Source organism: Phyllostomus discolor, chromosome 8 (assembly GCF_004126475.2).
Source record: "Phyllostomus discolor isolate MPI-MPIP mPhyDis1 chromosome 8, mPhyDis1.pri.v3, whole genome shotgun sequence".
Classification (NCBI taxonomy): Eukaryota; Metazoa; Chordata; class Mammalia; order Chiroptera; family Phyllostomidae; genus Phyllostomus; species Phyllostomus discolor.
The window spans coordinates 10,713,019-10,739,750 of record NC_040910.2 but is presented as its reverse complement, the minus strand read 5'-3'; the positions used below and the strand labels follow the sequence as shown (position 1 = coordinate 10,739,750).

Genomic DNA, 26,732 nt, shown 5'->3' with positions numbered 1-26,732 from the left:
ATGCTTTTTATTAAAAATGATTTTGGCTAGGGGCTGTGTTATCCTGTTCATAAATCAGGCCTTCTTGGAGATTTAATAATTTACAATTCACATGAGCATTGGGTGGAATAAACATTTCTTTTCTCTGCTAAAGCTGCCTCTTAACTTTGCTTTTTTATTTATTTTTTATTTTTCCCCTTCATTGCTTCCATTTATTTTTTTAAGCCTTCTTTGGGGAGGTTTGTACAGATTTATTTCACGGCTGTGAAAATAATGTAAGAGGAAGAGTCAAAATGATAGCTTAGTTGGTGGAAACTGTTTAAATATGGCTAAGTTTTTCAACTGTTCCTGTCACTACTAGAAATGAGCTTTTATTTTAAATTTTTTTAAAGTAGTTATCTCTCTGTTTTAGGGAACCATTCTTGTAAGCCATGTCCTAGAAGTCAGAGGTTGGTAAAGCCCACGAAAAGATAACAAAGGTCAAGGAGGCGGGCAACTCTTGGCATGAGTGTGGTTGCAAGCCCCATAGACAGCAGTGTGGTCCTTGAGGGTAGCGAGCAGTCCTGGCGGCCCCTTTCAGGAATGCGCGCCCCAGAGATTTAGAGCAAGCACTTTGGGTGCACTTTATACCACTCCGAACGGCCTTACTTTCGTTGTAGAATTTGGTGAGTACGAATACATACACAAAGACATTTGAAAAGACAGGAGTTAGGAGATTTGTTTTCCTCATTAAACATAGCAAGGAATGGGAACTACTGGGCCGGGCGGGGTGCTCAGAAGAAGGAGGGAAGGAGTCTCCGGGGTGGAGCTGCTCTGAGGCTACCTGGCCAGACGGAGGCGACCCTCCGCCTGGGGGGGTGGGGGGTGGGGGGTGAGGGGACAGCCACGCTCCAGGGAGAGGCCCTCCATGTCTTACCGGGTGTGGATTTTAGATGATACGAGAGAATAAATTTTGTTTTGTTGTGGTTGATATCTGTCCCTTGAGAGATAACAGTGCCCAGCATAAAGAAGATATTGGGTAGCACTGGTTAAATGAGTGACCGCTATGTGAAGGACGTTGATGGAATGCATATGGCAGTATCCTTCATATGACTACGGACGCCCTCCCGGAATTCAGGTGGAATTTTACAAATTTGTTTCCAGTGAGGTTTTGATCAACCTAAAGGTATAAAATACAGCAACTTATGAAGACAGTCCATGAGCGTCTGTGATAACATGGCTCCACGTGCATGGCCTTTGGGGGGTCTGACCTGACCTCCAGACCCCGTCTGAGAATCCGAAAGAGTGGACAGACCGCTTACCCTTTAAATGGTCTTCTGTAATGATCCATTTTTTTCCAGCCAGGCTGACAGTTTGACAGTGTGGCGATGGCAGGTGATTTAACGTGCTGGTGTCCCGGTTGAGGGCAGAATCATAATCTCCAGAACACAGGAGAAGAGATTGTAAAGTTGGCCTCCTATTCTCTCCTCTGACTGACAGAACAAGGCGGCAGCAGAAATTTCTGTAGGCTGTTCTGGTATATGAGCACGTGTTCAGCTGACTTTTCGAAGTGTTCTGTTCAATGATCTCTGTGGATTCACTTTATTTGCTGAAGGGCTTGGATGATGAACTTGGAAGGGAAGTGGACTTGAGATTTCATTAGTTCAACGCCTTCTTCCAGGGACGAGGGAGTTCAAGCCCAGGGAGACCCGGCGATCTGTGCTCCTGCTAGTGACAAGGGCAGGCCCTGACCCCGCCTTCAGAGTGCTGGCCAGAGCGCTGTTCAGAATTCTCTGAAATCCAGTGAAAGCAAATGTCAGTGGGAAAAATCCAGAGATAAGATGTGGCGAAAAGACAGTTTACACCTGGGGTTGTGTCTATCATTTTTTCTCGGTTATAAGGCTACAGTTGGGTGACGGGGCAGAGGGAGAAAATGCTGCGGAAGGGAATCCAGCAGGGGGTGGGTGTCAGGACTGCCCCCTGCTGGCCAGGACAGACAGTCCCTCAGCCGTCGCACACGGGGCCTGGACGCGAGGACGTTATCCCTGGAGAGTGGTGTGAAGAGGAATCCTTGTGGTCTAAGAAAAGGCGTAGTAAATACACAGTGAAGGCACAAACTCTTCCCCCACCCCCACCCCCCAGAAAGATTTAATGTTTGAGCTGAGAGGTAAAAGATCACATTTCCATTCCTGCTGGGAATGTGAATCTTGGTCAATGGACGGCCCGAGGACAGGAGGCGGGGAATTGTGGGAGGGTCTGCCATTCTGTGGGCCTTTGTGACCTTTTCAGGGAGCTGTCACCGGTTCCAATCTCGTGTCTTCATCGTCGCCTTCTTGACAATGACACATCATCTCTCTAACCCTGCAGGGTGCTTCGCCCATCAACTCCATTTCTTCTAGCTTCGCTTTCCCTGGATGCTCCGTTGAGCCCCCCATGTCATGCGCTGTGTGGCCCTGCCCTGCGGGTTTGCCTCTTTGGTTAAGGCCAGGCCCAGCTGTTGGCTCCCCTGCCCACTCGTAGCTCTCCTACGAGGACTTCCCCCTTCGGTCACGCTAAGCGTATAATAGAAATTTTTTTATTTTTTAATTTTATTTATTATTTTTAGAGAGGGAAGGGAGGGAGATAGAGAGAGAGAGAGAGAAACATTAATGTGTGGTTGCTGGGGGTTATGGCCTGCAACCCAGGCATGTACCCTGGCTGGGAATCAAACCTGCAACACTTTGGTTCGCAGCCCGTGCTGAATCCACTGAGCTACGCCAGCCAGGGCCTAAGCCCTATTTTATAATAGAAATTTTTTGCATTGAAAAATTATTTTCAACTTCATAGAGTCAAATATATATACATACACTTAATCATTCATAGATAGACACCTTATGAAACCAATTTACATATTTTTAATACTTTAGGAAGCCATCATTGGGTGCAAAAAAAATGACCTAAAAACATAATTTGACATAGGGAAGAATCTAGAGCAGCCATTGTAACACCGTTTGAAAGCCCTGGAATACTTCCGTCGTCTGGCAGAATATCAACACAGAACACAAGTGAAGAGGACCGATATGGTCGAAGGGAAAACGGAGGAGCCTGTAACCCTGTCTATTGTCCATTTTCTATTTCAATTCCCAGAGCAGCCAATTGGAAAGCCAATTATCTACGTGACCACCAGATATCGAAGCGAATGACTTCGGATAATTAGACTAATCATCGTTGGTCAGCAGTGTTGAATCAATTCTTGGTGGTGGAAGCAGCAGTTCATTTGTCACGGCCGAATGTCCCCAGGTCTACCTGTTCCATCTCCTGTAGTGCGACGGGCCCTGATTTATGTGTGTATGGGAGTGCGATCAGGTCCTCCTAAGATGTGTGTGTGGCCTGAGGGAGTTTCGACTCTGATTTTCATTTACCGTGTCAGAGTGAGTGTGTGTATTTGTTGTCAGTGTATTCACTTAACATTCCGCTGCCCCATCGTGTGTCCTTGGGTAAAGCGAGGGCCGCTGTGCTTGGACCTCGTTGGGCTGCTGGCGGCTGTCAGACGTGCCGGCGATTTTAGGTTCAAAATAACGCACAACAGGCCGAGTCTTTGCTCCGTGTCTGGGGAGTTTGAATAATAACTCTTTCACCATCATGGCTTTTTCGATGTAAAAGTTTTTTTATTTGATTTTTGTCACTTGGTGCGTTATTTTAAGAACTGAACATCACATACCGGTCTCTTATAAAACAAGTAGTGTAGGACCCATTTTGAAGTCTTATATAAGCCAGCGACCTGAGGTTTACAACGCGTTTCAGTATAACGAAGCCCTTCATTCTTTTGTTCATTTGGGTGATGCCAACTGCTCTAAGAAGCAAACTACACATTTTCAGTGGCTCTAACAATTGAAGATTTAATTTTTAAATTAAGTCATGGTCAGCCCCGGCTGACACCCCTGGCTGACTGGTGGGCTTTCCTCCCCAGGTTGACTCTGGGACCCAGGTTCCCTCCCGAATGTGGCTGTGCCGCTCTGTAACGGTCAGTTAGCAGAACGGGGCGACAAGACCACTCACGTCTTAAACACCTTGGCCTCCGATCGCCACAGTAGTTGACACAGAAGAATGAGGCATATTCCCATCTAGAAACAAGAGGGTTCGGGGAATGCGGTCTATCTAAGCTGCTTCTCAGGAATGCCTTCTCCTTTGGAAAGAGGAACCCACTTGTGGTAGATGACTAAGGGTCTCGCGGCACCTCTGGAGCTCAGGAACTCCGCGAGAAAGTTGGCTCACGGAGATGCTCTGTTACCTTACTGTACTTTAGACCAGATCCAGAGGAAAGTCATGAAAATGCAAGAGCTGTATTTTTAAAACAATATAACAAAAATAAGTATTAGCCATTAGTGTTATTAAAATATTTTGTCTCAGTTATTGCTACCATTTTATTGGAAACCAATTTTATTTTTGTACACTCAGACTTGCCTGCTAACAATACCTTTATGTTTACCCCTGATAAATACCGATGACTGTAATATACCTGGAAGATACACTCTAAATCTTTAGACTGTGAGAAAAAAATGAGGTGCAGACAATGCAAATGTTTTACTTGCACGAAATGCAAGCAAACAAAAATGTACTCTCAAGCTCCCTTTTGCTGAATAATTTTAGTTAGGTGTGAATGTATTCTAATAGCAGGAGAAAAAAGAAACTACTTAAGGAATAAAAGTGCTCCTACTATCCCTCCTGACTGCCTTTCCCCCTCTTTCTGAATTGAGGGCTTCAGTTCATTTCTCCCTGTGGTTTTGCTGCACCTGTCTCCTGCCTTCCCGTGTCTGTGTGCATTTTTCCAGGAGCCTCCTCCAGCCCCGCCGTCTTCTAATCCGTGTCTGTTCATTTCTTACCTCTCCCTCCAGGTCTCTCTGTCTTCTCTTTTGTTTCTGGAGTTCTTCACCTGTGGACAAAGGAGAATGGTGAGATTTAGATTAGCCCCCGGTGGTGCTGCAATGTGCAATGTCCCAGTGGAAACAAGCCTAGCCTTTCCACGATGCTGTAAGAAGCCGAGGGCAGGTGTGCAATGCTTGACGTCAGTGGGGTCACTGCACACCTTTCCTCCGCAGTCTCTTTGCCACATCACGGTGTTCAGCCTTGACCCGGAAATTGTCATGGACTTAGAACATGGACCACGGGCCTTTAAGGATGCTCACAAATAGGTTTATTGAATGTATTCTTCCTCTCGAACTGCATTTTTTCTTTCAGCACAGCCCACGCCATCTCCCCAACAACTTGCTATGTCTCCTCAAGTGCATTTCTTCTGAAATGTCATTAACAGCCCAATCCCCACGCGTGGTGGGTGACGACACACGCGGTTGCAGCGCTAAGTGACAATGCGGCACAATCACCGCAAACACATTGGGGATTCGTGCAGTTCCAGTCATCTGCAATCTAACCCATTCAAGTCTGGAAAGCTATCAAGAACACTTATTTGTAATTCAGTCCCTGCTAAAAATACCAAAAAAATCACACAGCCAGACAGCAGAGCTCTCCGTCTAAGGGTCTCTGGAGAGTTTGGAATGAGCAGGAGTCGGGGGAGGCATGTTAAAATGTGTGGAAGAAAAATCATATGAATGAAGAATATAGATACATTTTCTTTGAGACACACTCTATCTTTTTGTTGGTAACACATGACTGAACTTTGAGGAGTAAGATAAAACTAATAGCAGTGGTAATAAAATTAACAGTAATTTTGCAAAAAAAAATAATGTGTAAGTCCAAAAGAGAAATGCTTGAGTAATTTCTGGGTCAGGTCTCAAGAAAAGCTTTCAAGGTCTCTTTGGGGTCATTATAAAGGAAAAGTGAAATAAGCATGATTCTAAGATGAATACTTGGAATCAAAAGATCCTGAAGGTAATTTTAAATACCTTCTGTCGGGATGAATCACAGTTACACTTCAATCACATGAACAAAAAATCCCTGGTTTACTAACAGCATTAAAAACACTTTTAAAAAACCTGTTTTCCTTTGTTTCTGTAGCTCACATATTGAGAAGTTTGCAATATTCTTGCCCTTCTGAATTCCTCCTTTCTTTCCTTCCTCCTTTATTCTGAATGCCAAATACATGTGTTAAAATATGAATGATTTTTAAATAGAAAATGTGAGGCATCAACCACTTGTCCTAGAAGATCCCAGAACACCCGAATACCCAAGGGTAGGTTCTGACAGACCTGTCTCCCTGCCCAGCCCCGCAGCTCAAAGACAATGGCAGATGCCCCAGGAGCAGCGAGGTCCGTGGTCCCCAGTGTGCGTATCCGACACAGGGGATCCCAAGGAACTGATTTTGGTTCACACAAATCTCCGAGGGTTTTGTTCAAGTTACGGATCAATTCTAGTAATATCCTAAATTCCAGTGATTACGGAATCACTCATGTGGTCTGAATAGCAGAAATCCCTGTCACCTTCGGTTGCACTTGAGTCTCTGGAGACTCCAGCTAGGTTTACTCATTCCGCTTTCAAAGCAAGAGTCTTTGTAGCCAGTGGGGAGCCCTGGAAACCGTGGTTATTTCTGATGCTCTATTACAGTTGGGAAGCCTATTAAAAATGCAGCCCATGCTGCATGTGTATTTGTGAGGACTATTAGCTACCTAGAAAAATATACTTGGCTTAAAATGCACCACATTGTAGCAATCTGGTTTTTGTGCCACTTATGTAAAATATAATATGTGTTTATCAGCATGTAAGTGTCTTAGGGACCTTGCAGACAGAGTTCATGTAGGCACAGTGAAGCTATGATGTGATAGGGTATGTCATGGAGCTGGAAGAGCTAGGTTCAGGATCCAGCCCTTCCACTGACAGCTTTTGTGACTTTGGCCATGACACTTAACCCCTCTGAGCCTTGGGAGCCCTTGTTTAAGGGGTACGGATAGGGGTATTAATTACCTCCTATTTCAATCGGTTGTTGTGAATTTTACTTATTAATTATTCATACTCAAGCTCATTCCACTCAAGATTTGCAATGACCTGTGTGTATTTGAAGATAAAATACATTTGCCAGTGCTTCGGAGATTATACAGAAGTAACTCTGAGCCAGCACTGGTGGGACCGCCTGGGTTCCTGGGGAGGCCTGTCCCTCGGAATGGAAGTGCTTCTAAGCAGATGTTCCAGACTTCCTGTGACAAGTTCAAGTGGAACAAGTCTTTATCCATAGATACCAGTTGACAAAACTGGTTATAGGTGCCCATTTAAAACAAACCTATAAGAAGACTGCCTAAGACCTTTTGACTGAAACCCATTTGCACCTAGTGAAAATATCGGATTCTCCTGTACTTAATGCCTATTCTTTGAAAGGACTAGTTATAATGGCAAAAAGCTCTTAGGGACTGCGTGCGTCTTTTCAATGCATCTGTGTTTTGTTACTCCTAACAAGCACTCACAGAATCTTGAGGAGTGGACTTCACAGGTGTCGATGTGAGTCATTTTTTTTTTCCAGCCGGACGATGCTGGTTTTGTGGCGTTTAGAATTAGCGGCTGCCTCGCTAGCGCACAGAGGCCAGAAATGTCCGTGGCCCCGCAGCACCTGTAACTCCTTGCATTATTGGGTGCCATTTGCTTCGATCTTGGGTTACTAACCATGCCCATCTGCCCTCCGCATCCAAGGCCTTCGCAAAGATTGCTGTGGCGTGCATGGCCGAACAGCTTTCATCAGCTCACCCAGCTGCTCTTGCGCTGCAACGCGGGAAACCCAGGAGTTAACATCATGAGGAGTCCGCACAATGGGCGGGCACTTCGTGTGCTAGAAGCACGCCCAGTCTGGAGGTTGAGGCAGGCTGTGTCCCTTTCCTGGTTCTGAACTGTGTTTCTCCTCTTGGAAGCAATTACACTGGAGGCTTTGTTGGTGGGCCCCAGCAGGGCTAAGGCTCCATGAGGGCTCATAAGCTCCATGACCGAAAACAAAACAAAACAAACAACAACAACCACCCCATCAGCCTTCATGCAGGGAGCTGAAGGCTTAGGTTGCCTGGACTGGAAAGAGCCCGAAGAGGTGATTACGTGAAGCGAGGAATGTGTATCGGTAACATGGACTCCAGTGACCGGGGCCAGTAACTTCCTGGCGTCCCCAGTGCATTCAGAGAAGACGCAACATTGCGTCCGTGCTGGGTGTTTCTCGAAGCCGCGTCGCGTCGGCGCTGTGTGGTGACAGGCACCTCGCAGCCCGTCCCCTCGAATTTCTCGGGATTCTCTGTGCTGTTGCTTTAATAGACCCTCATGGTCGTGAGCTCCCTTCGAACGCGCAGCAGGGCAGTGCAAAGGCATTACTGTGGCCGCTTCTTTGCGTTTGTGCTACACACAAAATGGTTATCCCCATCATTTAGAAAGGTATCGATAGTACTTGGGAAGCGTTATTCGCTGGTAAGGGAAGCTACTGGAGGGGAAAATCCCCTGCGGGTGAGAGACCCCGTGGGGGACCTGTGTCGGAAAGGCGTGGAAGCTGTGAATTGGCGTTAGAGTCATAGAGGACCACGGTCCTCTGCGTGTGGTCCCCCGGCCAGCAGCATCAGCAGCATCACCGGGAAGGAGTTAGAGATGCAGAGGCTACGGAGTCAGGCACTCAGAGATGGCTCAGCAGTCAGAGTTTTAACACGCCTCCCAGGGGCCGCATGCTCCTGCATGGAGCACGAGACTGGGATGGAGACCGGAAACCCACCTGCTCTGGGGTGGAGCAGGGGACAAGACCCCTGAGGTGTCTGCCCCCATGGACTGTGTCGCATCACCGAGGGACGTGTGGTGCTTTGTTCACCGTGGTGAAACGCTCATGCATGTACACCCAATGGAGCCTGTAATTGTCGCACGTGCCGTTTAATTTTTTTTGTTTGTTTGGATTTGCCTGTGATCTGCTTTGGTTTTTCAGAAAACGACTCACAAAAGATGACTAATAAGTGGCTCCTTTGTGCGTTCTAGAACCGTCCCCCTGGCCATCTGCATATCCATGGCCATCGTCACCGTGGGCTACGTGCTGACAAACGTGGCCTACTTCACGACCATCAGCGCGGAGGAGCTCCTGCAGTCTGACGCTGTGGCGGTGGTGAGTCCGCGCCGGGGACGTGCCAGCTTGCATTTAGGCTAATGAGTTGATGCAGTTCTATAGCAGAAAAGGGTTTTGAAATTCAGTAATCTTTTCCTGACCTGAATGATAATGAGCATTAAAAATTTTAGAACACACCTTAGCACATTCCTCTGAACTGACACAGCTGAAATCCCATATGGCTTCTCCGTGGTGTTGATTTCATGTAAAATATTTCCGCATGCACATGCTTGGAAACACATTTCCACACATGTACATTGAATAGAGGTGTTGTTCTTCCCACATGTCTTTAAGGACAGGTGGGCAGTTCCTGAATTGTTTTAAAAAATGCATTTTTACCCTGGCTGGTGTAGCTCAGTGGATTGAGCGCGGGCTGCGAACCAAAGCATTGCAGGTTCGATTCCCAGTCAGGGCACATGCCTGGGTTGCAGGCCACGGCCCCCAGAACCGCACATTGATGTTTCTCTCTCTCTCCCCCGCTTCCCTCTCTAAAAATAAATAAATAAAATTAAAAAGTTTTTTAAAAATGCATTTTTAGTATGCAAATTGCATTGCATGTTGTACTGTTTCCTGTTGGTAAACTTTTCAAACGTTTTCCTCAAAGTACCCCTTAAGAGTGTCCTAGTTGCCCATACATGTTTGTTTCTTCTAGTGTATCCTTTTGAATACTAGTCATGGGATATTATTAATTTGGGGGAATACTGAGTTATTAAAAGCTAAATAGATATCATTGCCAAATGCGTCTCGGAATACTAAAGATGCTAATGTGCATTTGAACTCCCAAAGGGTAGATACTCAGAATTTTACATTTTCCAGAATTTATTAGAGTTCAGACCATCAATGCTCCCAAAGGTTATGGGTCTGTTATTCTGTGACCCAGACTTCTATTCTGAATAAAAATTTAGGTAGTCGGAGAGCCTTTACTCATGACCTCACAACAGTCAAGGGGGGAAAATAACTTCCCATTATTAGGTGTCAATTCCTTTAACAATAGTCCCTACCAGCTCATATCAGCAGCTTCCACAGGGAACCAATGATCTCATTTCACGTGAACCTATGTACGAGCGACAGTGTCTACAGCAAGACTCAGCCACTGCTGTACGCTGCCGCAGACACCCTGACGTGGGACCTGTCGTCCCTCTGCGATAGACGGAGGGCCCCACTTGCTCTGTGAGAGTAATGTGGTCCTTTAACGACACAGCCCCAGATGCATCGGGACACGTCAAGAATCCCACTTTGTTTTTATTTCGGAAAATACACCCTTTATGCCGTGGCATCAAAGGAAATTTCTTGTTTAATCTCCTGTGTTTTCTCTGGTTTGATTTCCTTGGACTTGGACTTGCATTCCAGCCTTTTTATAGGAAACCACGGAAGAAACTGCCGGATGATTGAGATGGAGGGGCGGGTTCGATAAACAGATTCGGCTGATATGCTTACTCTGAACAAAAGATTTTTAGAGCCTTGCATAGCTATGATATAAATGATGAAGTTGTCAATTTTTTCCTGCCACCCTTGTATGTCAAAACGGTGGGGTTCATATATGAAACAGGATTCTGGCATGCTTCTCAGTGTACATTGGTGCTTTCCTGTCCAAATGTGGCTTTCTCGGCTCAAGAGAAGCTACCGTGCAAAAGGGTTGCCGTCTCTAAGAGCAGAATTTCTGAGGGAGCCTTTTCCATCTATCGGAATGATGGAAGGTTTTTGCCGTAACTGGTAAAGAGTCATTCAGTAAATGCATCACTGCGTTTTGAAAGTAGAGAACAGGTGCTTGTGTGGACCTTTGCCCACGAATTTGCAACACACAATGCCAGGGATTCTTGCCCTGGTTTTTATTCTTGTCCCCAGAGTTAGTCTGGCTGTCACCTCAGAGAAGGGTTATAAAACACAGACACATCACCGGGCTAGCAGAAACTCCTGGGGCGAGTCTGGTATACACTGTTTCGTTTTATTCCGCTTTCTGGCAAAGCACTAATTTGCGTCCTTCTGTCTTGCACCAGACCTTCGCCGAGCGGCTGCTGGGCGATTTCTCCTTAGCTGTGCCCATCTTCGTCGCTCTCACCTGCTTTGGCTCCATGAATGGTGGTGTGTTTGCTGTCTCCAGGTGAGTGAGTTCAAGCACTTCCAGAAACATGTTTCCGTTTCTGAGGTCAGGCAGGATAAGGATAACTCGACAAAGAAACAGAGCCTCCAAATCTGTTGTTTTTAAAGGGACATGCCAGATGGAAGTCTTCATTCCAAGGACCAGCTCCATTTCTTATTCTGCCCAGTAGAGGGCACTGCTCCTCCACTCACAGCCAGCCCGAAGCTGGGCATGCGGCATTTTTCTTAGCAGAACGTCTACAGAGTCTAGCAACAGCTCTTTTATTTCTGGCGATAAAATCTGTTGTTTCTCCAAAGGTGACAAGAGAAAAAGTAAAGTAAGAGACACCAGAAATCACCACCCGTCTGTATCCCCATTGCTTTCTTTGATGCAAAAGTCCCCTTTGTTTTAATAACGTGAGATGAAAACCCAATCAGATAAATATGAACGCGAGATGTGTTGTCATCCGGAGAAACACAACGGCCAGCTGTTTCCCAGGGAAATGAGCTTCTTCGGGAGGAGGAGAGGAGCTGCAGTTCCGAACAGCAAACTGTAGCAAAACCGCAGGCTAGTGCAGAGAACAAAGGAGAGGGGCTTTGCTTTTCTAGAGGGAAGGAGGGAGCGGGAGGGGCGGGTTTGATGGCAAGGCCTTTGGAAGGGAGCGAGAGTGCTGGGCTGTCGTGGCTTCCCACCCACCGGCTGGGTTATTGCTGGGCGAGGAGAAGGATGGCTCTTCTCCTGCTGAGGTGGGGAAAAAGCATCTTCCTGTTTGAGCTCTCCTTTCAGGGCTTCCCACCTCCGTTTAAATGAGGCTCCCTTTATTCATGTTCCCGTGCGTGTGTGTGTGTGTGTGTGTGTGTGTATGTGTTGGGTTGAACTGGGTAGAAAGCACACCTACAACACACCTACGGTACTGGGAGCCTAGAACTAAATTCATCATCAGCTGTTTACATGAAGGGAGAGCTACGCTGAGTCAGATGCTGCTCTGGTTCTCCTCGAAGAAGAACGTTGAATACGCTGGCAGATTTTTATTAAATTCTAAGTCAGGTTTCTCATGATGTTCTCTACCTTATCTGGAAAGTGAAACCGAAGTAAGCACCTAAGAAGCGTTCAAACCGTTTGGTATGCAAAAAGATGCACGCTGTCCCTGAGGTTTCTGGGATCTTGTCCCTCTGCCACCATTGATCAATGACACAGTCAACTCCACCCCCGTTTCTTCTCCCATCAGGTTATTCTACGTTGCGTCCCGAGAGGGTCACCTTCCGGAAATCCTCTCCATGATTCATGTCCGCAAGCACACTCCTCTGCCAGCTGTTATTGTTTTGGTAATGCATATTAACAACTCTTTCTAGATGGAACCTGAGATAACAGGTTAGCAAAGAGGTTGTCACACCAGACTTGAGAGAGTGCTTTCCTCTCTCAGTCATTGCGAAAGCGGCCCTATGTGCGTGTGTCTGGGAGGGGGCTGGGCGGCAGGGTGTTCCACTGCTTCCCTTGACTCAGTATTTTGGATGCATATTTGATGCTATGCGGCAATAACCGCATCACCTCCTTTTTTTTTTCACGTGTAGAAATTTCTGAGGTCTGGGGGCAATGAGTTAGCTTGGCTCCTGTTGTTAAATACAGGACCTCGCAGAAAAGGGTGCAGAGCAGTAAGTCCCAATTCTAAGTACTGGGAGTGGAGCTAACAACCACAGTCCAAAGTGATGCAGATGCCTCCTCTTGGGCTCCTTATAATGAAATGCACACAAAATTATAGGGGGGAAAAACGTGAAATCCTCAGTGCCAGTGACTCTGTGGTTAAAGGTGAGACATTTGAGAGCAGCCCTACAAGGGGAGAGCTAAAAGAACAGACCCTTAAATGTGAGCTGCAGAATTCTTTATGCAGAGAAGAGTATTTGTGACACGTGGGATATGGAAGACTGTGTAAGGTTGAAAGTCCTCAAATACTCACAGGCCACGTGAGAGTCACTGTTACCTACCATTTTGTAACATTTTTCTCAAATGGAATCTGCTGTCAGGAGCACCATAGAATGCATTGAGCATTCCCCCCCACCCCATGCATTTAATTTGTTTTAAAACGTTTCCTTGAAATTTCTTTGTGAAGTACAGAGTGCTCCCCGGGAGGCATCTGGAAGGTAATGGTCACTTGTGGGAACAGAGTGTACTATTCTGTGAAGAGGGCTTTTGTTTTGAGCCGCAGCTATCGGCTATCAGTCAGGCCGTCCTTGGCATGCGCAGCTGCGGAGGCTGGCAGGGCTGGTCTTCCCTGCGGTGTGGAGGGTCACCCGTGGCAAGTACACGGGGAGCGGAAGAGGGGAAGGAAGGAAAGGTCACTGCTTTGCATTCCAGACACGACAGCGCCCCCTAGCAGTGGCTGTGCCTCATCCGTGCACTTTTGATTCTTGTTATTCCTTATTTATCAGTCACCTCGGTCTCTGGGTCTTCCCATTTGAGCCATTGAGAACGACTTGGAAAACTCAGCCTCTCCCGTCAGATGGAAAAGCAACTAAAAACCGCACATCCGTATGAAATTCCTTCTGACTACCGGGTCGTGGCGATGGTCCTCGCATGCTGTTACTGGCGTGCAACGAGAGTTCAGGGCAGAACGCGGGCAGGAGGGCAGCTTCTGCTCGCCACGGCAGTTTGCCAGTGTAAACGGTCATTGGAAAAGATGGTAGGAAGGCGTGTTACCGCTGGCCTCACCTGCGTTCCCTCCGACTCACCCAGCTCCGTTTCTGTCCCCTCCCCCAGTACCCTCTGACGGTGGTGATGCTCTTCTCCGCCGACCTCTACAGCCTGCTGAACTTCCTCAGTTTTGCCAGGTGGCTTTTCATCGGGCTGGCGGTGGCCGGGCTGATTTATCTTCGCTACAAACGCCCGGAGATGCACCGTCCTTTCAAGGTAAGCTCGGCCACGTCCATGGGCTCACGTGGGTGTTTCTCCTGGATGCCGGATGCCGAGTCCTCCCTTCCCCAAACCTTGGGGATGGGGCGCTGGGGTGGGGGCACCCTCCTCTCCGGGAAAGTGTGTGACGCGGGCAGGCAGTGCCCTCAGAGTGGATTGAGTTCAGCTTGGACAAAGAGATCATCACTTTTTTTTTTTAAATGTGATGTACTGAACTTGGTCATACTTTTGAAAGGAGGAGGTATGAATAGAAGATGTTTATTATGCTGATTTTTCATGATATGTCCAGTGACCTGAGGAATTCAAAGTGCGGGGGACTTTGATCTGGCTTTACGCCAAATCTTCGAGGACAGCCAGACTGAGAGACAGGCAGACACATGCGGCACCATGTCACTCGTTAAAACTCGGAAAAGGGTGCTTCCTTACAAAATAAGATTTTTAAGTATTTTTAAAGGTTATGGCTCCTTACGTTGCTCTTTGTCTACATTCCACACTCTGGGAGGAATGAATGTGTAAAACAGAAAGGGAAAGTGAAGGTGTGTGAGCCCACCACTTAATCGAAAGCACATTAACCATCACTGAGCGTCCTCTAGGGAGGGCTGAGGAGCGTGCCACAAACCCCTGCCCCCAGCCTTGACCCTGCATAGATTGATTTGTCCTCCCTGTTTATAACAGAGAAGGTTGTCAGTTGTGCTGTTAGAGTTTGTTGCTAATTATATTCACTGCCTAACCCCGGCAACATCTTCATTAGCGGTTGAATAGGAGTTGGCCTGTTTTGTTCCTGTCGTTTCTTATTGTGCACCTCCAACGGGAAATCGATGTTCCCTGAAAGAATGCAACGTGTAACCAGTGGCCCATGGTCTTGGCTCCGCATTAAAGGGGATTCTAATCATAATTGCCAAAGAGCCCATCTTTTAATATCAAAACCAGAGATTAGAGTGGTCCTTAGCTAGGAAGATAATTCAAACAGAACTCCTGTAATGAAACGTATTTGTTGACCCTTGGATTTTAGTCTATCCTAAGGTTTTTTTTAAAATTAAGGGAGTATGTTTAATACGTTCTCTGTGCCCCTTTAAAGTGATGTTGGTACTAAGGTAAGGTAGGATGGCGCCTGTCACCTGGTCATGTGACCACCTGGTCACGTGACCAGCGTGTGACCCAGGTCCACGGCTGCCGTTCTCCTGGAGAAACGCCCTAGGACTCCTGCATCTGCTGGAAGGTGACTCGCTCCTGTGCTGCCTCCCAGGTGCCGCTGTTCGTCCCGGCGCTGTTCTCCTTCACGTGTTTCTTCATGGTCGCCCTTTCCCTCTACTCCGACCCGTTCAGCACGGGCATCGGCTTCGTCATCACGCTGACGGGGGTCCCTGCGTACTATCTTTTCATCATCTGGGACAAGAAGCCCACGTGGTTTAGAAGAATGTCCGGTAAGTCTTCTCATCAGTTTCAGAACGTCCTCAGAGACCGAGTTGTAGAAAACTCACCTATGTGCACGTGCATAATGCACACGCATCTTCAAGTTGACAAGCGTCAGTGGGACAGCTGCTAGTTTGAATACGTTATTGCATTTCGCCCAGGACTGGGAGAAGGAAAAGCAGGAAGCACGTTTAGGGAGCAGCCGCCGAATCCTTTCAGCTCAGTATTTATAGTTGGGTTGCTTAGTCCCTTCTTGGGAGAAAACAGCTTTCTTAGGTAGAAGTTTACCAGCGGTTCTGAAAATGGCCTAATTGCTCTCCTGAGTCCTTTAGTAGATACTTCTTTTTATTCTGGGTTGAGTGCAGCTTAGTGGTTCTATAACAGGCTCCTGGATGAGAGCTCTCCGATTTGGTGGGAGTCAGGCAGAGCCCACGGTGCCCCGGCGATAGCCCCACCCCACTTCATAGGCAGGCAAGGCTCCCCGGGGCCAAAGGCTGGCCAGAGCAAGGGGGAGAAGAATCACAGCTCTCATGTATTGTGGGAGTCCGTGGATTAGCCCAAATATGACCTTAATCTTTAAAAACCTTCTGAGGCGGGAAAATTGTTATTCCTAGTTTATGGGCTTTGAGGTACAGCGTGGGGGAATTCACGTAACTTGTGGCAAGTCGTGTCGATGTCAGGTAGAAGAGCTGGAATTCATGCTCAGGCAGGAGTGTGCTTTAGAAAAATCATCTGGGGACAGAGAGGGCGGATCTGAAGGATTCAGGGCGCAGGCAGAGAGGATTGTCAGGTGTCACCACAGCAATCCCGATGAAAGCAGGGAGGGGCTGAACCCAGGCCGCCGCAGCAGGGTGCAAGGACACAGGGCAGAGATGCCAGAGGAAGCACCCTCCAAGCGTGGCCACCAGGTGAGTTGGAGGAGGAGGAACCAGCAGGTCAGCAGTGGGAAGGTGCTTAGGAACAGCCTCAGTCGGAAGCCCAACCCTCCGTCCCCCCGGACTCTGTCGAGGGACGGCTCTTCCTTGTGTCAGTGTCCTCGTCTCTTCCGGTCCTCCACGAGATCCCTGGGGGAGGCGGGGTTATGCCCTTACCCACGTTGGGGAGCCAGGCCTCCGGGAGGGGAGCTTTCATTCCTGAGTGTGCAGGGTTTAACCCGCTGAGCTAGGATTTGAATCCACCTCTGCTGGACTGCGAACGCCACGGTTTTTCTAGACTGGGTTCCTGGGGGGAGAGAGAGAGGAGTCAAAAATACAGCCAGAGAAGCAGACGTATTCTTATTGGCGAGTTTGGTGAGCTTGGAAAAGAACTTTTGTCTTTATTTGTTTTAATTGCTTGATTTATCATAATTAATTTTTAAAAGTTCAGCAGAAAGTTCCGAGAGATTTCTGGTAAAATTGTTACTAAAAATAAAATAAAAAAACCCCCAACTTGGTGTTATCTACGGAATCTCCAGTGTGCTGTGTGAGCTCATTTAGAAGCCAGTGAGTGAAAATGGAGTTTTGCTACTCTTCCTCTTTATTAATTGGTATTTGGTGTCTTTGCACCTCATTTGTCCTGTTTATACTGAAGTTTGTTTCCTAGCTGGCAACGCTATTCCACGAAGAAGCGTTCCCGTAAAAGTTAGGCCCTTTAAGGCCAACACAGGCCCGCCTAGCAGAGTACCGAATCTCCACTTCTTGTTGGGTCGCGTTAGTTTTCTGTAGGATATTTTTGGTTATGTTTTCTCGGTGGTAGGCAACCTGATTCTGAAAATAAAAAGGAAGTCTTGTTAAAGGGCTCTCCTCATTCCAGTGTCCGGGACAGGTTGATGCTCATCTCTGCCAGACCTGGGCGTGTCTCAGGTCCCGGCGGAGATGGTGAGACCCCAGAGCACCATGGGAAACCGAGGGCACGTAGCACGAAAGGGCCGGCAGCCCTGGAGTTGGAGACCATTCCTTGTTGGCTCCCACTTAGTAGGCATTTTGTTCCTCCTGCCTGTGGTCAGCCCACTGTGAGACTCCTTTCCTTCTGCCAACATGTGTGTATTTTGTGCCGTTCTCTTGGTCAGGGCATGCCTGCTGCTGTGTTCTGTGCTTGATCTCTCTGTAATGTGTTTCCCCGCTGTTGTAGTTTCAAAGTTTCGGGTTATGTTTCCGTCTCTGATGATGTTCTGAGCACCTCCAAGGACGCCAGATTTAGCGGCGGCCATTTGTGAAAGTAGCGGCAGTGCAGTGGTCCCATCGCGGTGATTCGGTTCTCAGACATGTCATTGAGTCTCACCGAGGAGCGTGGCGGCTCTGCCTCGAATCTGCACTCGCTGTCACCCTTTGTCTTTATAGCTGCCTTGGAAGTCCTGCCTCGATTTTGTTTGATTTTCCTCTTAGGCAGCATTCTTGTAATAAAACAAAAGAAATTTCATGGTATTTATTGCTGCAATAGCAAGTGTTTTCCTAGCCTTTGGCCAAAACAAAGCACTCACACACAGGCCGGCCGTGCAACAGAGTCCTGACCGGGAGGGCCGCGCTTCCCGCAAACGCCTCCTTGTTGCTGGAGACAAACCCTGCGTGAACTTGGAGGCCAGAGAGCCGCTGCTTGGAGCGGTGCGTGCAGTAATTTAATATCAAATTGTCTTGCTGGGTAGCATTCTCTAGCCTGAGTATCAGCCTTTATTCTCACCCTGATGCACACAGACCCATTGGCCGGGTGAGAGGATGGTTTGTCAGAACACACGTCCCCACGGGTGCGTCCATAAAACACGCAAGGCCCCCGCACAGCTGTCGGGGGGGTGGTGACCGGCCGCTCCGCCCAGACAGCCAGGGAGCCTTCTGAACCTGAGGACGTGCGGTGGTCGGAGAGCGGGTGCTCTTCTCCAGCCACAGGATGCCAGTATTGAACCACGTTCTGCTCGATCACGTTCTCGGGTGAGAAGAGACTGGGCTCTGGAGGGAGTAGTTAGGCCCCGGGAAAGCTTTTTCCTGCCGCCTGGGACAGAGTGCCTCCTTCTTCAGGCTGCTTATTGGTGTTTATGTATATACACACGAGCTTCTCACCCGGGGAAGGCGGGGCAGGTACTCTGCTGACATGCTCAGACACCTGGGGATACCGAGCCCCGGCCAGGCTCCGGGCACCCGCTGTCCCTGCCTGCCCAGATCTGTGAGCCAGGCCCCGTCCCCGGGGAGAGGGAGCAGGGTGACTGGGAGCTGGCGCTGCCTGCTCAGGGCAAGATCTGGAGGACAGCTGCAGTTAAACAGAGTCTGTGTGATGTACGCTGTTTGTGCAGAACCCAAAGGGAGATTCTCCGGCCCCAGATGTGCAGCTGAATGGAAGACCCAGAGTGAACGAACATTCAGGAAGGAAAACGTCACACTTTCAGGAAACCAGCAGGGTCTCTAGGTTGCTGTCCCATTGTTGGGACCCCATGCAGCATGGTGGCCTGGGGAGGCAAGATGTCTAAGAAAACTAAAGGCTGCTGGTCCCAGAATACAGACACACACTTGGAAGAGGCTTCTGTTCTGAACATGAAGGAGCAGATGCTGCATACAAAAGGCAGTTATTAAAAAAGGGAAAATCTAGCCCTGGCTGGCGTAGCTCAGTGGATTGAGCTCGGGCTTTGAACCAGGCATCACAGGTTCGATTCCCAGTCAGGGCACATGCCTGGGTTGCAGGCCATGGCCCCCAGCAACCGCACATTGATGTTTCTCTCTCTCTCTTTCTCCTTCCCTTCCCTCTCTAAAAATAAATAAATAAAATCTTTAAAAAAAATAAAAGGAAAATCTCAGCAGATAAATGCATGGAGAGACACAGACCCTTGCATGGCAGGTGTGGAGACAGTCCAGGGAGCTACAGCAGACTTCTCCAGGGAGGAAGGAACGGCTGGGGAGGATGTCAGTGTAAGCACGCTGCTTTGCACTTGACTGTGGCCAAGGCTTAAGGCGTCTCGTTTCACCCCTTCAGATGGCTGTGCCTCCTTCTCTGCCTGTGGAGCCACATCTTCCTACTATTGATGGACACTTTTCTACAGTTTGTCTTTCTAGGATAATTTTACCATTTTCCTTTCCTGTACGCATGGGCCTTTATGCTCTTGAGTGTTCCCCTGTGCTGCATGCACATGTCAATGTAGAATGGGCCGTGACAAAGCACAGTCTATTTAAGAGACATTTACATAGGGTTTACCTTTGGCCAGAACCGTGCTGGGCCCTGTGTAAGTGATGAATGTTATCAAATGCGCGTGCTGAGGAAAACAACTCCGGGGAACACAAGTGTTACAAAGTGAAGGAGAAAACACCCAACTTTTTTCGTGGTGTTAAGTACTGCTTGGAAGAAGGGACTTGTGCCAGGTGACAAGTCATAAGTGAGGAGGAAGACTGTATGTCAGGTTGCAAGACGAGGTGGGTCTGGAACCATCACAAAGGAAGACTCGAGCCTCTCCAGGGCCAGAAGCGGTTTGAAGAATGTCTGTAGGGACTGATTACGGGGATAGGAGGTGAGCAAGAGCTAATGTCCCGGGAAACTAGAGTCACAGGGTTCTAGGGCTGCCGAGATAAAATGGTCTTGCCCAGGGGCTCCTACATTTTAGTCTCTATCAGAAAAACGGATTTCTGGACCCCACCTTCCATTTCCGATTCAGTATATCCAGGGTGGGGCTTGAGATGCCTTTCCAACATTTCAGCTTCTCTGCGGAGTGCACTTTAAGAACCACAGACCTAGCCCAAGTCTCTCTCTCTTCTCTTGTACATTAATTTATCTTCATTGAGATGTAATTGATGTGTAGCATTGGGTAAGTTAAAAGGCACAGTATGTTGGTTTGAGGCATTACATTTGTATGTCACCGTATGGTTACTACAGTAGCTTTAGCTAATGCCTCTATCATGGCATGCATTTGTCATTTCTTTTTTATGTTGCAAACAGTTAAGATTTGGTCTCTCAGCAACTGTTATAATACAGCGTGTCGGCTATAGTCACTGTGTGCTGTACCTGAGCTATCCCGAAGTCACTTCCTTCCTAGTTGTCAGTCTGCACCCTTAAACAGCAATCCCCCAGGCCCCCTCCTCAGCCCCTCGTCATCACCGTTGTACTCTGTGCGAGTAGATCAGGTTTTCAGATTCCACAGAGACGTTACTGCCCACAGTAATTGTCTTTCTGTTCCCGACTCATCTCACTTAGCTCAGTGTCTTCACGGTCCACCCGTGTTGTTGCAGATGGCAGGGTTTCCTTCTCTCTCATGGTTAAATAATATTCCTGTGTGTGTGTGTGTGTGTGTGTGTGCGTGCGCGTGCGCGTGGTGTGTGTGTATCACATCTCCTTTATCCATTCATTTGTCGATGGGCACTTGGGCCAGTTCCAGATCTTGGCCATTGTGAATAATGCTTCAGTGACCATGAGTGTGCAGCTGACCCTTCGAGATGCTGGTTTCCATTTCTTTGCCTGCCTACTCAGGAGTGGGATTGCTGGGTCACATGGGAGTTCTATTTTTAATATTTTGAGGACCCCCCTGCTGGTTTCCATAATGGCTGTTCTGATTTCCATTCCCACCAACGATGTATACTTGTAAGGGTTTCCCTTTCCTTCACGTTCTTGCCAGCATTGCTGTCTCTTGCCTTTTTTTTTTTTTTAAGAATATGGATTTCATTTTCTTGCCTCTCTTATGTAAGTGTCTGATTTGAATGTTCCAGGCCAACAGGCCTCCATGCTCCACACAGTCATCGGGAACCCTGGTACCCTTCACCTTGCCTCTGCCACTTAGAGTGCAGACTGCAGACGAGTTTGGTCCATGAACGGCGTGGCAACAGTACCATGCACAGAGTGTTAACACCCTCACACGGGTCAGGTGGCACCTCACTGGGGTTTTGTTTTGCATTTTTCTGGTGGTCAGTGATGTTGAACGACTGTTCGTATATACATTGGCCATTTGTGTGTCTTCTTTGGAAAGTGCCTATTCAGGTTCTTTGCCCATTTTTTACATTGGATTGTTTTCTTTTTCTTTTGTTGAGGTACCTGAGTTCTTCATAGACAGGGTCTGCCAGAAGTAAGGCTTACTTGAATGTGGTTGGTAGGGTAGATGAATGTCTCGCATGAGGTGGACAGCAATTTGAACGTTTCACCTAAAATGTCACATGGTGTGTTTGAGTGTGATATTGTTATGTTACAGAAATACATGCTTATGACTCTGTAATAAAAAAGGGGAGTTATTTGTGCCAGACCCTGTATTTTAGATATATGCTTTGCTAACATTTTCCCCTATTCCGTATATTATCTTTTCAACTTAGTTTTCTTTGCTGTGCAAAAGCTCTTTGGTTGAATGTAGTCACACTCGTTTTAATTTTTATTGCCTGTGCTTTGTTGACTAAACCAAGAAATCATTGCCTAGACCAATGTCAAGGATATTTTTTTCTGTTTTCTTCTAGAAGTTTTGTAATTTCAGGTCTTACCTTTAAATGTTCGCTCCACTTCAAGTTAATGTTTGTGAGTGGTATAAGGTAGGGCTCCAGTTTCTTTCTTTTGCATGTAGATACCTGTTTTCTGTCCTTTTCCTATTGTGTGTTTTTGATATCCCTGTCAAAAATAAGTTAATTATCTATATATGGGGGTTATGTATCAGTTCTCTCTGGTTCTACTAATTTATGTGCCCATTTTTTGTGCCACACTGTTTTGTTTGCTGTAATTTTGTAATATAGCTTGAAATGAGGTATTGTGATGCCTCCAGCTTTGTTCTTGCTCAGTAGAACTTCGGTTATTTGGGGTCTTTTGTGGTTCCCAACCAATTTTATGACAGTTTTTCTATGCATTTTAGAAATGCCATTGGGATTTTGATCAGGGTTGCCCTGAATCCAAGGTCACTTTGGCTCCTGTGGACATTTTCACAATACTAATGCCCCCAATCTTGGAACCTGAGATATCTTTCTTTTTCTATTTTTATGGAAGATGTCATCAGTGAACAGAGATGATTTTACTTCTTTCTTGCTGATATGGATGCCTTTTATTTTTTCTGCCTAATTGCTCTGGCTAGGACTTCCTGTACTATGATGAGCCAGCCTTACATTTCTGAGATACATCTCACTTGACCATGGTGAATGATCCTTTAATGTGTCCTTGGATTTGGCTTGCTACTATTTTGCTGAGAATTGTTGCATCCATATTCATCAAGGATATTGGTCTGTAGTTTTCCTTCCGTATAGCGTCTGTGTCTGACTTTGGTATCAGGGCAATGTTGCCTTGTCAAATGAGTTTGGGAGTGTTCCCGCCTCTTCAAGTTCTTTGAACACTTTGAGAAGTCTTGCTGGTTTTTCGTTGTGTTTGGTACAGCTCACCACTGAAACCACGTGCTCCTGGGTTTTCCTGGGTTGGGGCGGATTTCGATGGGTCTGTGCGTGCCTTGAACCACCTGGGGAGTGAGGCTCATGGGAGTGGCAGTGCCCCTGGCAATGATGGGACAGAGCCAGGAACTGAGGCCCGGGGGCAGGGCTTGAGACTGCAAGAGCCATCTCAGCAAAGACAGTTCAGAGTCTTGGCCAGGGGTGGGGGGAGGGGAGGGCTAGGCAGCAGCAGCCCAGCCCAGTAGTGGCAGCCAAAGTGTGACCATGGACCCTGGGGGCAGGGCTCCGGGGCAAGGGAGGCTGTCCTGGGCAGAGCTGGGCAAAGAGCAGTGGTGTCTCAGATCTCCTGCACCGTGAGGTGCTCTGGCACCAGACACCCGGGAGTGGGGCATAGCATCCACTGGGGGCCTGAGGGCCACTCTCCCCTCAGCAACAGCTCAAGCATCTGGGAATAGACTCAGAGTGGGGGTGTTGAGGGGATCTCCAGGCTGCTCAGTCAGGGGGATCAGCATGCTGAAGACCACGGGAGACCTCCCCGGCAGGAGCTGCAGATGCCCTCAGGGGTGGGGCTCCCTGTCGGGGAGCTTCCTCAGGTGCTGGGGGACAGGGCGATGTGGGCAAATGCTTTCCTACCTTTCTGTGTGGCCGTTTTCGAGTTTTGAGCTCTGCCAGGTTTTGGCTGCTTTTTTGTTGTCTAGAGCTTTCCCTGAGCTATTTTCTTCAGTGTGTTGCTTTTCATTGTTTTTGTTTTTCAAGGGGGATATGAGTGCTGGGACCTCTGAGCCCTTGATCTTGCCGAGGTCAACTCCTGAGGCGAATGAGGTCCTGGGAGTCGAGCAGTTTTGCTCAATCATCGACTACGAGTTTGAGACTGGAAATTTTATTCTGATTCTTCTCCCGATTTTGCTGAGGAATTAATTATAATCTCACAGGTGCAAACACAACAAAGCAATTTTAAACTGAATATGAAATGTTTTTGAACATTTATTTATATCTCGATTCTGTTGTCTCAAAATATTTCGGCTTCCCAACTCAGAGTAAAATTCCTTATTTTAATATAAAATATTAACATGGTCTTGCTGAGAAGCCATCGTGGGAAGTTATAGAGGTGACACAGTAATGGAGCATAGGATTCCAATGAAGTAAATAATTCCTGAAAGTGCTCTATGACTTAGCGATTGTGTGTTTTCAGTATTCAACCCCAAATAATTCACAATTTGCTGTTTTCTATGCATTTCTGATTTTTGTGCATTTTTAATTTTTCTTCGTTATTTCTTTGTAGGCAGAGTAACCAGAACATTACAGATAATACTGGAAGTTGTACCAGAAGAAGCTTGTGATAAATTATGAATTCATGCCTTTGAAATCTTGGCAATCTCTCCTTGGCCTTGTTTCTGCCCAAAGGGCTGGAACAAAATGTGGAAGTTCACTTCATTTTATGAAAACCCAGAGGATTGCTACTTGGGTGATGGACTAAAGGATCAGTTATTTCTATTCATATCTTTTAGCATATTCAAACTGGTTTCTAAGAAATGTAGTTTTAACTCCATGTAGGTATAGAAAGCCGATACGCAACTGTACCGTGAGCTCCCATGATTCTTGAGTCCTGACACCTGCCTGTTGAGGTGAGTGGAAAAGACTGTGGAATGGACGACTGCTTCAGTGGTCTTTCTCTATAACATATCACAGTGAAGAACCTTCAGAAACGAAGACTGAGATGTTTTCTGTATATATGGGTTTTGTAAAAACAATTTTTACATTGTCGAGATGACCATACTGTGAAAAGTGTTTTCTGTTCATCTTGAGGGGGGGAAAAAGCATACGTCATCATTACGGACAGAGGAAAGAAAGAAATTTGTTGTACGTGGCATTGCATTGCTTCCCTATAGATACCAACTTAGGTGTCACTGACCTCATAAGGGGTGATTCTCAGAGCATTTTGAACAAAGGACAGAGGGGATATGCCTACTTTTTAACGAATACTTTAAAGAAGAGCTTCTAGGAGCTGTTGTTGATGGGACAAATCCAGGAATTATGTTTAAGTGAGAACACTTGAGAATTTATTATGTTAGGATTTTTTTTTCACTCATCATCAGAAAACTCCAAGGCTGGGTTTTGTGTTGTTTCTCACCGCAGCGCGTTTGATCGGGAAAGGGTGTGCCCCCTTTCCTGCAGCAAAGCAACAACCAGTCCGGTCCGGTAAGCACCGCCATCTGTTTGATGAGTAATTTACCCTTGATAAATACATCTAAATACGTGCATTTTCAAGTCTTCACATTACAATATCAGCATAAGACAAAAATCACCATGAAAGAGAGCACCCAAAATATTATGTCTAACCCTGTACTCATGTGTCTGTGCAGCAACAGGTATTCCGAACAGTTTTTTTTTTTTAATTTCATAGTTATTTTTACACGGCGATGAATTTTGACAGGTTGTACATTTCCTTTATACATTTTATATTCTGTTCAAATATCTCTTTGGATAAAACTGTCCAGATCCATTAGGAAAAGACATATATTTACATAAAAATTGGGGGAGAAATGTCACTGCTAAATAAGATTCACAGCTGATGTTTCTAAAAATTTTCCACCTCTGTATCTAGGCTTTGTCATTAATTTCCTCACCATAATTATCATTCTACTTGCAAAAGAGATAACTGATAAAAAATTCACTAAAAGAAGGAGGCACTAAAAAAAACAAAAAAACAAACAAAACAAAACAAAAAAAAAAAAGAAGGAGGCACTGTGTATGCATGTGTATATCCAGCCAGGCGTTATACTAGGCTCAGAAAATTCTGTGCAGTTTTCTACTGAGGGTAGTATCACGACGAAATTTGTGATCTACTTTTCACATACAACTAAAGTTAAGGAGTTCATCATAACCAGAGTGTGTTTCATCCTTTAACTTTTTTGCCCATTTGAAAAATAAGGATTTTTGAAAGAATTACACTGATTAAAATCATCAGGAGGAGACACAGGGTTTACAGACAGTTGGCCAAAGTGGTAATGATAATTCATAATTTGAAGCGACTCCAAATCACAAATGTCAGTTTTTGCTCTTGATAACATTTGCTATAAATCCAAGATTGACCATTTTTTCAGCCAAACCTAGTGTTTGGGTCTTTAAGCAAATTCATAAAAGGTTTTCCTTTTTCTCTTACCATAGGGTTTCCAAATTTGATCTGTGGTCCCTACTTCCTGTATCCATTTATCCATCTCGCTTCCCACCATATTGTTGTTGGAGGTAAAAAATAAATTTCCTTCACATTCCTATTTTTTTTAATCTAAACTAGAAAACTTCTTGAATTTTTTTTTTGTGTGTGTAAGGATTGAAAAAAGTAAGTCACATGGAGAGGTTTGTGTGGTGCTGGACGATTCCTGAGGTTGATGTGCTAATGTCCACAGAGGTGTCCGCATTTTATTTATTTGCTTATCTTGGGTACTGGCTTCTCTTCTAATAGATCGTTGTACAGGCTAGGTAGAATACATATTCATTATTTTCCCCATCGTTATCAAAACGATTTTTCATTATTGAAGTGCTGATACTGTTGTAATACCATTTTACCCAAACAGAAGATCAGTCAGTAATTTTTAAAGGAAGTAATGGAGACTAAGTCATACTTTATTTTTGGGGTGCATCATGACAAGACACAGGGCTTCTGTAGTCAGAGAACCAACATTCGTAATTGTTCTTCAGGATGGCATCGTGTCGAAACGATCACTGACCCCAGACCGCACACACGCTGGGCGTGTGGGTGCACCCATGTGCTGCGCCAGCACCGTATCCCCACCATCGTGGCTGGCACAGACTTAGGGCAGGCTGTCAGGGTACGTCAGAAGTGCGTGCCAGCGTATCTGACGCTAAAATAACTATGTTGAAACAGATTTCCAGATTGTCTTATGTGTCTGGTGAAATGTTTTCCCCAGTTGCTATTTGACACACCAGCAGAAGGTTAACATGAGTGTCGTTACGTGACTCAGCAGAATTCCTCTTGAATGGTGGTCAGTCTTCAGGAAACGTCAGTTTTATCTGTTTTTACGTT

General features: G+C 46.5%; 1 protein-coding gene across 1 annotated transcript in view; it reads left to right on the top strand.

Annotated features, from left to right (window-relative positions):
- Positions 1 to 24,493, top strand: part of SLC7A11 (solute carrier family 7 member 11) — a 66,761-nt gene extending 42,268 nt beyond the window's left edge. Inside the window, exons 7-12 of the mRNA XM_028522046.2 lie at positions 8,872 to 8,995; positions 10,993 to 11,096; positions 12,304 to 12,400; positions 13,830 to 13,979; positions 15,229 to 15,406; positions 23,970 to 24,493. Of these exons, the coding sequence (XP_028377847.1) occupies positions 8,872 to 8,995; positions 10,993 to 11,096; positions 12,304 to 12,400; positions 13,830 to 13,979; positions 15,229 to 15,406; positions 23,970 to 24,037 (721 nt within the window). The 3' untranslated portion in view covers positions 24,038 to 24,493. The remainder of the gene's footprint in view (positions 1 to 8,871; positions 8,996 to 10,992; positions 11,097 to 12,303; positions 12,401 to 13,829; positions 13,980 to 15,228; positions 15,407 to 23,969) is intronic.
- Positions 24,494 to 26,732: the final 2,239 nt, after the last annotated feature.